Here is a 15121-nt window from a genome sequence, read left to right on the forward strand (position 1 = left end):
TTGTAAATACTTTTGACAAAACTATCTTCCAGTGCTTGATTTCAAAAAAGCTTCCCTTTGGGTATCTCCAACTTTTAGCAATGTCATCTTGAATGAATGTGACTTCAATAATGTGGTATAGCTTTCACAGGATTATTCAATGTAATATTCATTAACATCCAAGGCCTGGGATTTCAATTTTTGTTTATAGTATTTCATCTCCACAATGTGCTCAATCTATTTTTCTCATCAACTACCTTACAGCTACAGTAAAATAACAAGATATTGAAAAATTTGAACATAAATTCCACAAGCTGTGAGGAAGATTTATACAAAAATAGTGCTTTTGCCAATTTCTTTAGTGTACTGTGGACACTACAGTAAGAACTTTCAGGCTTATGTTGCTATCTCATTGTTTGCTGTATTGGTAACTTCAGAGCTGTTGCTCGGATTAATTTGGATATCCAGTGCGTATTTCTCCTCTCTGAGAAACTCTGTGACTGGCACAGCCAATGATCAGCAAGCAAATCTATTTTGAAATGGAAGACGAATTCAACTTCAGCAGCATGTAGATAATTATTCCTCATTTTTATTTTTACTTATTTACTGAGGACTGTGACTGGTGTAGTGGCTGTGGGAAACAATTGAAACGTGTAGTACTGTAGATCATATAAACTTCTACATACACTTGTACATGAAGACAAGATAATTTTCATAGCTATCAACATGGATCCTGCAGCAATTCTGTTTCGATACCATGTGTTGCTCTGTTTTGATACCACGTGTTGCTAAGTGAAAACAAATACAAAATACAGTGTTTTCTGGAATTAACCATATCTTATCTACACAAAGTTTCTGGGACACTGTGGTCTGATTACAGAGTGTGCATCTAAAATATCACTAGAGGATGCTTAAAAGCATCTTTCCTTCATTATAAAATTGATTTTTTGTTTGTAACTACTATGTTGGGCAAGCTGTAGGAAACGATCACCATTAATGAAATTGATTACTTGATCCACTTATAGAATCTTGTAATTCTGATGAGGTACTTGAGCAACTTGGGTGCAACTGTTCCTCACTGAAAACAAGCTGCATAACTAAGGTAGAAAAATTAGAAAGAAAAAGCAACAAGAACCTTGTGTGTTAAGAGATGGATTATCAATTGGATATTGTCATTTAAATCCAGATCATAAAATGATGGCTGCGGGTGTGAAAACTGAAAATTATATGATAATTATGTTTACATTCAAGGAGTAAATAGTGCAAGATAATGAAGTACAACTGTGTAAAATATATAGTCCTCCAACACTTTCAACCAATTATTTAATTTTCACTTACACACTGCACAAATTTTGGTTTGCATTTGGTTTCATCTGGAAATGCTTCCCGTGCTGGTATGAGGCTAAGCATCATTATATGCCGTGCATAAGCCCGTGTACTACGAAACACGGTGTCTGTACCGTGCAAGCGATCCAGGACTCCCAAAACACCAAAACACTGGTTGAACCTGTGCAAAAAATTTCTATTATGTAGATTTATATTATTAATTCAAAATGAAAGTAACAAATTAATATTAATCATCCCGCAAAAGAGGGAAACAAAGTTTATTAACCAGCTAGAACAGAAATAAGTGGAGAACAACTAAGACAATCACAACAGTTAAAAACATAATTCTTTCATCAGCAGGCAGTGAAAGATAGAAAAGAGGAAAAAATTGCAAGATATTCAGATGTTCGAAAGATTGAAAAATGACTCAAGAGACATAAGGTGCAACGAAGATTTAGAAGTAACAACGAACACCACATGTTGCAATGTTAAGATGTCCTAGGCACAATGGTACACAGAACTTCTGAAATTTCCACAATAAAGCCTAATAAAAGAATTATGACACCTGCAGACAAATTTTGGGAGAATGGCTACAACAATAAGGTCTGATGAGTCTTCAAGCTAGGAAGCTTATGTCATCTGTTGTACATGAGAAAAAAGCAAAATCTGTACCAATGACATTTTTCTCTTATATTTTAAAATTGGAAGAACACCACAGAAACACAAAATCAAGCACATATCCCATACATTGCCAAAGACCAAAACTTTGATGAGGCCTGGAGAATGACTAGAAGTCTCATAACTGAGAATCTACCACATGTCATGCCACTGTGGGGAAATTTAAATAAACAAGACTGTCCAGACTTACACATGAGAGGTGCACCACAGTACAGGTGCCATATGCCTAAGTAACAATGAACAGTCAGCTGGTGCAGAGCACTATGCCTCCATAGCATGTATCATGACATATGGTGGGACCAATTTATTACAATACATTTTTGGACTGCATCCTAAAAGAATTTGTGGACACATTTTTAATAAAGATAATGGTTTTCAGCTTAGTAAAGCATGGAGACCGGCTTCAAGTACAATGCCAGTCAATTAGAAAATCTAGTCATGCTAAGCTAACCAAAGAGCCATAAATATGCTCCAGCATTATCTCGAAACAAAAGGCAGCAGTATGGCGATTGAAGGTTATAGCTTATGCCTGACACCACACTTGCACATCTATATACATCCTCCACAAGCCACAATATGGTGCAAGGCAGAAGTGTACCTTGTACCACTACTAGTCATCTCCTTTCCTGATCCACTCACAAATAGAGTGAGGGAAAAACGACAGTCTACATGCCTCCAGACAAGCTCTAATTCTCTTATCTTTGTGGTACTTGAACAAAATGTATTTTGGTAGCAATAGAATCATTCTGTTCATATGCCAGTTCCCTAAATTTCCTCAATAGTGTTTTGTGAAAAGAAAGTCATCTTTCCTCCAGGGATTACCATTCGAATTCACGAAGAATCTCCATAATACCATAAGTGCTGATTGTACCTACTGGTAACGTATCTAGCAACCTGCCTCCGAGTTGCTTTATGTCTTCCTTTCAACTGCCCACCTGGCAATTCCAAACACTGCAGCGGTAGTCAAGAATGGGGCACACTACTACTCTACATGTGGTTTCCTTTACAGATGAACCCAATTTTCCTAAAATTCCCCCAATAAAACTGTCACCAATTTGCCTTCCCTGCTATCATTCTTACATGTTGATTTAATATTGCTTTGCAACATTATGCCTAATCTGCAGCTCGTGGTCTCACAGTAGCGTTCACGCTTCCCGAGCACAGGGTTCCGGGTTCGATTCCAGGCGGGGTCAGTGATTTTCACCTGCCTCGAGATGACTGGGTGTTGTTGTGTCATCATCATCATCATCATCATCATCATCATCATCATCATCATTCATCCCCATTACAGTCGGAAGGAAGGCAATGCAATGGCAAACCACCTCCACTAAGACCTTGCCTAGTACAGTGGTGCGGGCCTCCCGCAATGTCCCCTACGCTCTGTTACGGAGTATGGGACTTCATCATCACATTATGCCTAGATATTTCAACAGAACTGTGTCCAGCAGCACATTACTGATGTTGTAGTCAAAAATTACCCGAATGTTTCTCCTACTCATCAGCTTTAACTTACATTTTTCTACATTTAGAGCAAGCTGCCATTCACAACACTGGCTAGAAATTTTGGCTAAGTCTCCTTGTATGCCCCTACAGTCACTAAATGACAACACCTTCGCATACGCCACAGTGCAATCAACAAACAGCTGCAGATTACTGCTCCACTTAGGAAGTCTTCAAGCCATTAATATATCTGGGAGCCTATTCCATATGCTCGCAGCTTTGTTAACAGTCTATAGCGGGGGATCGTATCAAACACTTTCCAGAAATTAAGGAACATGGAATCTGTCTGTTGCCCTTCGTCCATAGTTCTCAGTATATGTGAGAAAAGAGCAAGCTGTGTTTCACACAAGTGATGCTTTCTCAATCCATGTTGTTTTGTGGACAGAAGCTTTCCTATCTCATGCAAATAATTATATTTGAACTGAGAAATGTTCAAGCTACTTGTTACTTCATCTTTGCAAAGAAGCCATCAAGGGCCTGGGATCAACAACATGAAGGTGCAGATACAGCCATAGGGTGACAGTCTTCAAGACTTTCTAATGATAACAAGAAATCAGTTTACCGAAACATCACACCATCTGGATGATAATGTAAAGCTGAACACATGAGAGCAATTCAAAATGACCATATCTCATCTCTGTTCCTCAATCCCCTATTATTCTGTCTTTGTGTTGTTTCTCTGTGTCACATCAAATTTATGATTAGAAAAGTGACATTTAACTTAGGAGTAAAATAAACAGTCTGAAGGCAGTCATGAGTCATGCCTGGATTGCTCAGGAGATTACAACATAGTTCACAAAACACTAGGACCTGGGTTTTAGTTCCTGTCTGACACACAATCTTAACCTGTCAGTAAATTTCAGGGCACAGCTGCAATGTAACATACTAATTCATCTATATATCAGCTTTTGTAATGTCCATTCAAACTTTCTTTGCAAAGATATAACAGCAACACTATAGTAAATGATGATAATAAAGAATAAACTTACTTAAGATGATGAAAATCGTGCGCTTCTGGTGATGGGAAGAAAGGCAAATGGTAGCCTGAATGAGCATTCAATGTTGATAGTATAGCAAGTGAAAACCACAGCCAGGCTGTTGCAACATGTGACCCCATAATAAAAACACCTAAGAAAGGTGGTAACAAATTTGAAAAAATATGCTCCACCGGGTGACAATAAATTGCTGTCACAGCAACTGGAGCTGTCCATTCATGATGCCTCTTGTGGATGTGGCGATAAAGCTGACGGCTATGCAACAACCTGTAACATAATATTTCAAGTGAAAATTCATTGAGACAACTGCAAAACAAACAATAAGCAAAAGTTAACTGGTTCAGAAATCATAGGTTTCCCAGAAAATGACATATGCAGACGTTAAACTTTTAGAATAATAATTGTTTAGCAATCTTCAGTGAGTAGGAACTGCAACTAATATAACAAACATACTAAAACTAATGATTGTGTCTGTATCTCATAGCAAATCTTCAGAATGGAATAATTGTTTCACATTTGTGCTGTTCAAGGAACTTTATAGTACCTTTCAGCAGTCACAGTTTCTCTTCTTCTTTGGAAAGAATCACACACAGTGTTAATAATCAGCAACAATTTCTGAGTACAAACAAATAGTTTATACCACAACAAGATTAACATCTTATTTATTTCCTACCTATGAGAATAGTAGAATCCAACTTCTTCCATGAGGATATGAACTGCCATTTCAGCTAGAACCCAATGAAAAGTAGGCAGTTCTCGTAATGACGGAAAGCCTCTCCACTGCATTAGCAAGTAGCTGAGGAACGCTGTCGGCAGACCCACAACAACTTGGTTAAAGACGACCCAGCCTATCACCTGTACATGGATAAGTTTTATGAAGAAAACTGCCAGCAAATTCAATCTTTTTTATGAGAAAGGTGCAGTATTTTCCTTTCTCCAAAGACATTTTTTTTATTATTAATGATGAGTAAATATTGATGCATTTAAGATCTAGAAACATGCAGGTCATGTCTATCAAAACAAATATTTCCATGTGTTTTCACTGTAAAAGTTTAATACACAATATTGAGTTATCGTATTTTTTCTTTTCAGTGTAATCTATCAGATTGTGATTCTATATGGAACTACTACAGCAATAATTGAGACGAGCCTATATATTGCTAACACTATATGTGGTTGTCATTCCTTATATGTCTTTACGTTTTCCAATACCATACTAATCAGAGCAATACTCCTTTTGTCTTTTCTGTTCCCTGTGGATACTTTGTTGATTCGGAATATTTACACTTGTGTACAAAATATTATATTATATACCTAAAAACAAAGATGATGTGACTTACCAAATGAAAGTGCTGGCAGGTCGACAGACACACAAACGAACACAAACATACACACAAAATTCAAGCTTTCGCAACAAACTGTTGCCTCATCAGGAAAGAGGGAAGGAGAGGGAAAGACGAAAGGATGTGGGTTTTAAGGGAGAGGGTAAGGAGTCATTCCAGTCCCGGGAGCGGAAAGACTTACCTTAGGGGGAAAAAAGGACGGGTATACACTCGCGCGCACACACAGACATATATTTAAAGACATATTTGGTCTTTAAATATGTCTGCTTGTGTCTGTATATGTGTGGATGGATATGTGTGTGTGTGCGAGTGTATACCCGTCCTTTTTTCCCCCTAAGGTAAGTCTTTCCGCTCCCGGGACTGGAATGACTCCTTACCCTCTCCCTTAAAACCCACATCCTTTCGTCTTTCCCTCTCCTTCCCTCTTTCCTGATGAGGCAACAGTTTGTTGCGAAAGCTTGAATTTTGTGTGTATGTTTGTGTTCGTTTGTGTGTCTGTCGACCTGCCAGCACTTTCATTTGGTAAGTCACATCATCTTTGTTTTTAGGTATATTTTTCCTTCGTGGAATGTTTCCTTCTATTATAACCTAAATATTATATTATATAATTTGTATGTTTTGCAGTTGATGTTTTATGGTAATCATATTAATACTTTATTCCAAAACAGAGTTGTTGCAATTTATTGCCCAGAATCAAAATTGTTTAAATGTATCTTAAGCTTTGTTTGCGATACAAGAAACTAATGCTTGTTCGTGCATGTTTTGGCAATGAAATTGTAGGTGCTCAAAAGATCCCAGGCTACATCACACAGTGTTTAAAGAGATCTATGAGGGTAATCCCAAAAGTAAGGTTTCCTTTCTTTTTTTCACTGATTGAAATCCATCGCCAATTGATGGAAGTGTATGGTGAGTTGGGCATGGATGTCAAAAATGTTTGTAAGTGGTGTAGAGTGTTTGCAGCTGGTTGGACTGAAATTCACAAGCGGGAGACCGTCAGTTTCTGAGGAGACAGTGTTGAAGGTTGAGCAAAGCGTGCGTGAAGGTTGGCAGATCACCCTGGATGATGTCTGACAGGTACTATGAGACACTGAAAAAACTCAAACAGCCAATTCAGAACCAGAAAAGAGGAATGTTGAGCAAGGATGTACACATTCTCCATGACAATGCTCGCCCACACATCGCTCGGCAAACCGTTGCTCTCCTGCAACAGTTTCAGTGGAACATAATCATCCACCCACCCTATAGTCCTGACTTGGCACCCAGTGACTATCACCTGTTCAAAGTTAAAAGAACATTTGGCCAGAAACCGATTCAGCTCCGACGACGAGGTGAAAGAAGAGGTTCATACCTTTCTGAACAGCATGGCAGCAAGCTGGTATGACATGCGCATACAAAAACTGCCACAGCATCTACAAAAATGCATCGACAGAAATGGTGAATATGTCAAAAAATAGCTAAAGGTTCAAGCTGTAAACTAATGTAAACCATTGTAGAAATAAACAGGCCTGTGTACTTATAAAAAAAAAAAGGAGATCTTACTTTAGGGATTACCCTCGTAGCACAGGCTCATGGTTCTCTAAATCATGGCGTCTCACAGCCCATAAATATGGTGAAGGTATAGTCATGGTATTGAAATGGTTAGTGTGAATGCAACAGCACACTCAAGATTGTGAACAATGAGAGGTGTCTAGATCTACATGTACATAGCAATTGTAAATTATTTGTGGTAAGTAGATAACATAACCAAATTAATGTCTGAAAAAAAAAAAAGTGCATACCAGCTTTAATTCTGGTATAAAGTTCTTGAGTAACTACATTATTTCTGATATTGTGCAATTATCAGTTGAGTTGGGGCTACAGTAAGTGATCCCAATAGTACAGGGTGTCCCACTTAAAGCTCCCTGATTTCGAAGATCCAAAGAGGGGTGGGTGGGGGGGGGGGGTGGGGGGGGGGGGGTTCCACAGAGTAGATGTGACAATGAAAAAATGCACCACAGTGTAGAGCATCTCAAAGAATTTATTATTTATCATCAATACACCTCTATATGTGAACCATTTGTAGCACAACAAATATCGAGTCTATATTCAATTTATTGCCAAGTTCTTTGTAACATTTCCTCTGTTATTGTTGCAATCGCTTTAGTGATATGATTTCGCAACGTAGGAATATTGTCCATGTTGGTCACATATACATGCAGTCCTTCACGAATCCCCACATGAAGAAATCAAGCTGTGTAATGTCGGGTGAACATGGTGGCCAGGCAATGAGTCCTCTGCATCCGATCCCACGACTGGGAAATTTCCTATCCAGGAACTTGCGAACAGCCATTGACCAATGCATCAGAGCTTCATCTTGTTGAAAAATAATGTTGGGTTGCAAGTCTCGTATCTGAGAGTACACAAACTGCTCCAACTTGTCCAAATACACTGACCCATTCACTGTTTGTTCCGCAAAGAAGAACGGTCCAACAATCCTGTCGTGAATTAGCCCACACCAGATGTTTAGCTTAGGGCTATCATGTACATGTTCAATGACAATGTCGGGATTTTGTGAACCCCAAATCCAAACAATGTGCCTATTAACCATTCCTGATAGATGAAAGTTTGCCTCATCTTTCCAGAAAGCTGGCCTCCATATCAATACGCTGCAGCATACCCTCAGCAAATTGTTGTCGGTGTGGTTTGTCGTTCGGCGTCAGATGTTGCAGAATTTGCAATTTGTAAGCACACATACAAAGACACTGGTGAACTATATGATGCAGTGTTGATTGAGGTACATCAAGTTGCCTAGATGCTTGACGAATTTACTTACGTGGGCTTCTGAGAAACGTTAGTCTGATGTCCTCCACTGTCTCTTCTGAAACTACGTAACGTGCACTGCCAGAGTGTTTCAGAACACTTCCTGTTGCCAGAAACTTTCTGTACCATTCCTTATTTGTTTTCACATCAGATGGATTACATTCATACACACAACAATAATTTCTTTGCACAGTAATTGGCAATTTTGTTTCTGCAAACCACACTACTGCTTGAACATGCTGCTGTGGAGTCATCATTTTCACTTCATGCGACCATGCTGGATTCTGGCGATGATACTTGGCATGAACAACTTAAATTGGAAGGAACACAAAGAAAATGTTGTGGGGAAGGCTAACCAAAGACTGCATTTTATTGGCAGGACACTTAGAAAATGTAACAGATCTACTAAGGAAACTGCCTACACTACACTTGTCCATCATTTTTTAGAATACTGCTGCGCTGTGTGGGATCCTTACCAGATAGGACTGACAGAGTACATCAAAAAAGTTCAAAGAAGGGCAGTACGTTTTGTATTACCGTGAAATAGGGGAGAGAGTATCACTGAAATGATACAGGATTTGGGCTGGATGTCATCAAAAGAAAGGCGTCTTTCATTGCGATGGAATCTTCTCACGAAATTCCGATCACCAACTTTCTCCTCTGAATGCGAAAATATTTTTTTGACACCGACCTACATAGGGAGAAACGATTACCATGATAAAATAAGGGAAATCAGACTTGTACAGAAAGATATAGGTGTTTGTTCTTTCTGCGCGATATACGAGATTGGAATAATAGAGAATTGTGAAGGTGGTTCGATAAACCTTCTGCCAGTTAATTAAATGTGATTTGCAGAGTATACATGTAGATGTAAATGTTCTGACATGGGAATACAAATTCTTTGAGATTCTCTAGAATGTGGTGCATTTTTCATTGTCATATCTACTGTGGTTTTTCTCTCCTGGGTCCTTGAAATCAGAGAGGTTTGAGTGTGACACCCTGTGTTTAGGGTGGTAATCTAATTGAGGAAAACTAGAAGAAAAGAATACTTATTTCATTGTAAAGGTGACATGATGAATTGCAGACAGACACATTCACACAGACAAATACACCTCACACACACACACACACACACACACACACACACACACACACACACACACACGACTGCTATATCCAATTGCTGTGGCTGGACTGCCAGTTTGTGCCACAACATCCAGAGATAGCGCTCATGTGTGTTTTCCTTTCTTTCCTGAAGAAGACTTTGACAGAAAGTTCAGTGTGTGATAGTCCTTTCATTGTGATTGTCTGCAACTCAACATGTCATCTTCATGGTGAGTAGTAATCTATCCTTTTGACAATTGTTGATGTTCAGGCAGACTTCTCACTTTGTAAAAGTGTGGTGAATTTATAAGAAGGAAAGGCAGAAGACACATTTGTTGATGACAGAGTGGAAACATTGCATAAAACCATAAAAATGACAATGGGAAAGCTAATGCAAGTTTTCAGACATACAAATATGGTTAGTACTGTTCTATGGCCTGGCTAGAGGAATCAGGAAAATTAAGAAAGGTTACACTATTTGGCTCCTGGATCAGTAAACTAAACACACACACACACACACACACACACACACACACACACACACACACACAGAGAGAGAGAGAGAGAGAGAGAGAGAGAGAGAGAGAGAGTAACAAAAGAAAAATTATTAAAACTAGAAATAATTGGTGTATACATTATGTTAACAATCGAGTAATTCCAAATGCTTGAGGTATACACTACAGAAATGTGATCAGTAATATGATCGCTCCGACAATTTTGTCAACACTAATGACAAAGAGGCTACATAAGATTGGGACAGGTCACTAATGAAATAAAATCTTTTCAGATTTTTTTTTTTCAGGGCCAATCTGTAGTGTGTTCCCAACATATCAGAAGGTTCTTACTCTCCTTCCATCTTTGGGTGAAGTACTGGAGTCTAACACTTCACCAGAACATGGAAGGGCATAACATGTCTTTCAATATCTCACAAACAGACTGTCGATTGATGTGGCAATGAACTTGGGCAAAGATGGATGGAAGCTATGAGAGTCATACTGCTCCATTCCCTTTCATAAAAGAAGAAATAAGAGTATAAATTCTCTGACAATTTAAGAGCTGGGGTTCTCACGGTGACTGAAGATAAAACAATACCAGTTATGGAAAACTTTCTAAATGATTGTTTAATGAAGGGAAGAATTCTGATACCAAAAAAACAAACAGAAGTTGTTACTCTTAAAAAAAGGAGAAGACAAAGCCCCTTTACTTGCAAAGTCATTGAATCATTTTCACCAAAAACCACTGTGCAAAAATAAAGGTGTCTTCTTATGCAAGAATTGAATGAAACTGACGGAGTTAAATGTCTCACTATAGTTTTCGTTAAATTATGAAGGGACAATCAACTTAAGAGACAATAAACTATGCAACAAGCATTACTCTAGATTCTGATAAGGTATAAGCCATGGGAATAATAACTGACACAACAAATACATTTAAATACCTGTAGTGACCAATTTTTCTCTTGCGACTTCATGAATTGGGATGGCTCACACCCATTACAAGAGGTTTTAGGGACTACAGAAGTAATCAGTGTGTGAGAGGAACGGGTAGGTAGAACCATACAGAAAATAATTACCAAAGATTATTCTCATGGTTCATTGATTTTCTGGGATGTTGTTGTTTTGGTCTTCAGTCCAGAGACTGGTTTGATGCAGCTCTCCATGCTACTCTATCCTGTGCAAGGTTCTTCATATCCCAGTACCTACTGCAAACTACATCCTTCTGAATCTGTTTGCTATATTCCTCTCTTGGTCTCCCTCTATGATTTTTACCCTCCATGCTGCCCTCCAATACTAAATTGGTGATCCCTTGATGCCTCAGAATATGCCCTACCAACCGATCCCTTCTTCTAGTCAAGTTGTGCCACAAACTCCTCTTCTCCCCAATCCTATTCAATACCTCCTCATTAGTTATGTGATCTACCCATCTAATCTTCAGCATTCTTCTGTAGCACCACATTTCAAAATCTTCTATTCTCTTCTTGTCTGAACTATTTATCGTCCATGTTTCACTTCCATACATGGCTACACTCCATACAAATGCTTTCAGAAAAGACTTCCTGACACTAAAAACTATACTCGATGTTAACAAATTTCACTTCTTCAGAAACGCTTTCGTTGCCATTGCCAGTCTACATTTTATATCCTCTCTACTTCAACCATCATCAGTTATTTTGCTTTCCAAATAGTAAAACTCTTTTACTACTTTAAGTGTCTCATTTCCTAATATAATTCCTGCAGCATCACCCAATTTAATTCGACTATATTCCATTATTCTCATATTGCTTTTGCTGATGTTCATCTTATATCCTCCTTTCAAGACACGGTCCATTCTGTTCAGCTGCTCTTCCTGGTCCTTTGCTGTCTCTGACAGAATTACAATGTCATCGGCGAACCTCAAAGTTTTTATTTCTTCTCCATGGATTTTTAATTCTAACTCTGAATTTTTCTTTTGTTTCCTTTACTGCTTGTTCAATACACAGATTGAATAACATTGGAGATAGGCTACAACCCTGTCTCACTACCTTCCCAACCACTGCTTCCCTTTTATGTCCCTCGACTCTTATAACTGCCATCTGGTTTCTGTACAAATTGTAAATAACCTTTCGCTCCCTGTATTTTACCCCCGCCACCTTCAGAATTTGAATGAGAGTATTCCAGTAAACATTGTCAAAAGGTTCCTCTAAGTCTACAAATGATAGAAACGTAAGTCTGCCTTGCCTAACCTAGTTTCTAAGATAAGTCATAGGGTCAGTATTGCCTCACGTGTTCCAACATTTCTACGGAATCCAAACTGATCTTCCCCGAGGTCAGCTTCTACCAGTTTTTCCATTCCCCTGTAAAGAATTCGCGTTAGTATTTTGCAGCCATGGCTCATTAAACTGATAGTTCGGTAATTTTCACATCTGTCTACACCTGCTTTCTTTGAGATTGGAATTATTATATTCTTCTTGAAGTCTGAGGGTATTTTGCCTGTCTCATACATTTTGCTCACTATATGGTAAAGTTTTGTTAGGCCTGGCTCTCCCAAGGCTGTCAGTAGTTGTAATGGAATGTAGTCTACTCCTGGGGCCTTGTTTCAACTTAGGTCTTTCAGTGCTCTGTCAAACTTTTCATGCAGTATCGTATCTCCTATTTCATCTTCATCTACTCTCTTCCATTTCTATAATATTGTCCTCAGGAACATCGCCCTTGTATAGACCCTCTATATACTCCTTCCACCTTTCTGCTTTCCCTTCTTTGCTTAGAACTGGGTTTCCATCTGAGCTCTTAATATTCATACAATTGGCTCTCTTTCCTCCATTGGTCTCTTCAATTTTCCTGTAGGCAGTATCTATCTTACCCCTATTGATATGTGCCTCTATATCCTTACATTTGTCCTCTAGCCATCCCTGCTTAGCCATTTTGCACTTCTTGTCAGTCTCATTTTTGAGACGTTTGTATTCCTTTTTGCCTGCTTCATTTATTGCATTTTTATATTTTCTCCTTTCATCAATTAAATTCAATATCTCTTCTGTTACCAAAGGATTTCTATTAGCCCTCATCTTTTTACCTACTTGATCCTCTGCTACCTTCACTATTTCATCTCTCAAAGCTACCCATTCTTCTTCTACTGTATTTCTTTCCCCCATTCTTGTCAATTGTTCCCTAATGCTTTCCCTGAAGCTCTCTACAACCTCTGGTTCTTTCAGTTTATCCAGGTCCCATCTCCTCAAATCCCACCTTTTTGCAGTTTCTTCTGTTTTAATCTACAGTTCATAACCAATAGACTGTGGTCAGAGTCCACATCTGCCCCTGGAAATGTCTTACAATTTAAAACCTGGTTCCTGAATCTCTGTCTTACCATTCTCTGTCTTACCATTATATAATCTATCTGATACCTTCTAGTATTTCCAGGGTTCTTCCACGTACACAACCTTCTTTCATGATTCTTGAACCAAGTGTTAGCTATGATTAAGTTACGCTCTGTGCAAAATTCTACCAGGCGGCTTCCTCTTTCATTTCTTCCCCCCAATCCATTTTCACCTACTACATTTCCTTCTCTCCCTTTTCCTACTATCGAATTCCAGTCAACCATGACTATTACATTTTTGCCTCCCTTCACTATCTGAATAATTTCTTTTATCTGATCATAAACCTCATCAATGTCTTTGTCATCTGCGGAGCTAGTTGGCATATAAACTTGTACTACTGTGGTAGGCGTTGGCTTCGTATCTATCTTGGCCACAATAATGCGTTCACTGTGCAGCTTGTAGTAGCTTACCCGCATTCCTATTTTCCTATCCATTATTAAAGCTACTCCTGCATTACCCCTATTTGATTTTGTATTTATAACCCTGTATTCACCTGACCAGAAGTCTTTTTCCTCCTGCCACCGAACTTCACTAATTCCCACTATATCTAACTTTAACCTGTCCATTTCCCTTTTTAAACTTTCTAACCTACCTGCCCGATTAACAGATCTGACATTCCATGCTCCGATCCGTAGAATGCCAGTTTTCTTTCTCCTGATAACAACGTCCTCCTGAGTAGTCCCCGCCCGGAGATCCGAATGGAGGACTATTTTACCTCCAGAATATTTTACCCAAGAGGACTCCATCATCATTTAACCATACAGTAAAGCTGCATGCCCTTGGGAAAAATTACGGCTGTAGTTTCCCCTTGCTTTCAGTCGTTCGCAGTACCAGAACAGCAAGGCTGTTTTGGTTAGTGTTACAAGGCCAGATCAGTCAATCAACCAGACTGTTGCCCATGCAACTACTAAAAACGCTGCTGCCCCTCTTCAGGAGCCACACGTTTGTCTGGCCTCTCAACAGATACCCCTCCCTTGTGGCTGCACCTACGCTACGACTATCTGTATAGCTGAGGCACGCAAGCCTCCTCACCAACGGTTTTAAAGTACCTGTTAGAGGGAACTGTCTGCTATGATGCAAGTTAAAGGACATGTAGTCTACAGAGATTACCTATTGCTAAACATTTTGAGAAATTCTAGAAGACAAAATGAAGAAAGAAGAGTACACACAATGAAACTTTTACATACTTGATGTAAATGAACTTACAGTAGCCTCAAAAAAATCCATATATTATTCAAATTGTGATTCTCTTTCTCAAGGAATCTCTCAATCAACTGATTCACAGATCATGAAAAAATGTTACTTAAGAATCATTCTTAATTAAAGGCAAAATCGTACGGCTCATGTAAAGCAAGCAAGTAATAAAGTAACTGTAACCAGACAAAAGATTATGAATATAGCACAAAATAGATTCTGATTGCCACTGAAGTTAGAATAAATCAAGAATTTATACTAGTGCATACATGGACATGGAGCCAATACACGGTTCTACAGACTGAGAATATTTATATTAGCCAAATACTGTACAATGAAGTATCCTGATAAGA

At 38.7% G+C, this 15121-nt stretch overlaps 1 protein-coding gene across 3 annotated transcripts in view; it reads right to left on the reverse strand.

The window, feature by feature from the left end:
• Positions 1-15121, reverse strand: part of LOC126175375 (fatty acid hydroxylase domain-containing protein 2) — a 189431-nt gene that overhangs the window by 35911 nt on the left and 138399 nt on the right. For all 3 annotated transcript variants that reach the window (XM_049922147.1, XM_049922145.1, XM_049922146.1), the window contains exons 5-7: positions 5152-5333; positions 4473-4745; positions 1318-1486 (exon numbers count right to left, since the gene is read on the reverse strand). In XM_049922147.1, coding sequence (XP_049778104.1) covers positions 1318-1486; positions 4473-4745; positions 5152-5333 — 624 coding nt within the window. The remainder of the gene's footprint in view (positions 1-1317; positions 1487-4472; positions 4746-5151; positions 5334-15121) is intronic.

The sequence above is a fragment of the Schistocerca cancellata genome, chromosome 3 (assembly GCF_023864275.1).
Source record: "Schistocerca cancellata isolate TAMUIC-IGC-003103 chromosome 3, iqSchCanc2.1, whole genome shotgun sequence".
NCBI classification, from domain to species: Eukaryota; Metazoa; Arthropoda; class Insecta; order Orthoptera; family Acrididae; genus Schistocerca; species Schistocerca cancellata.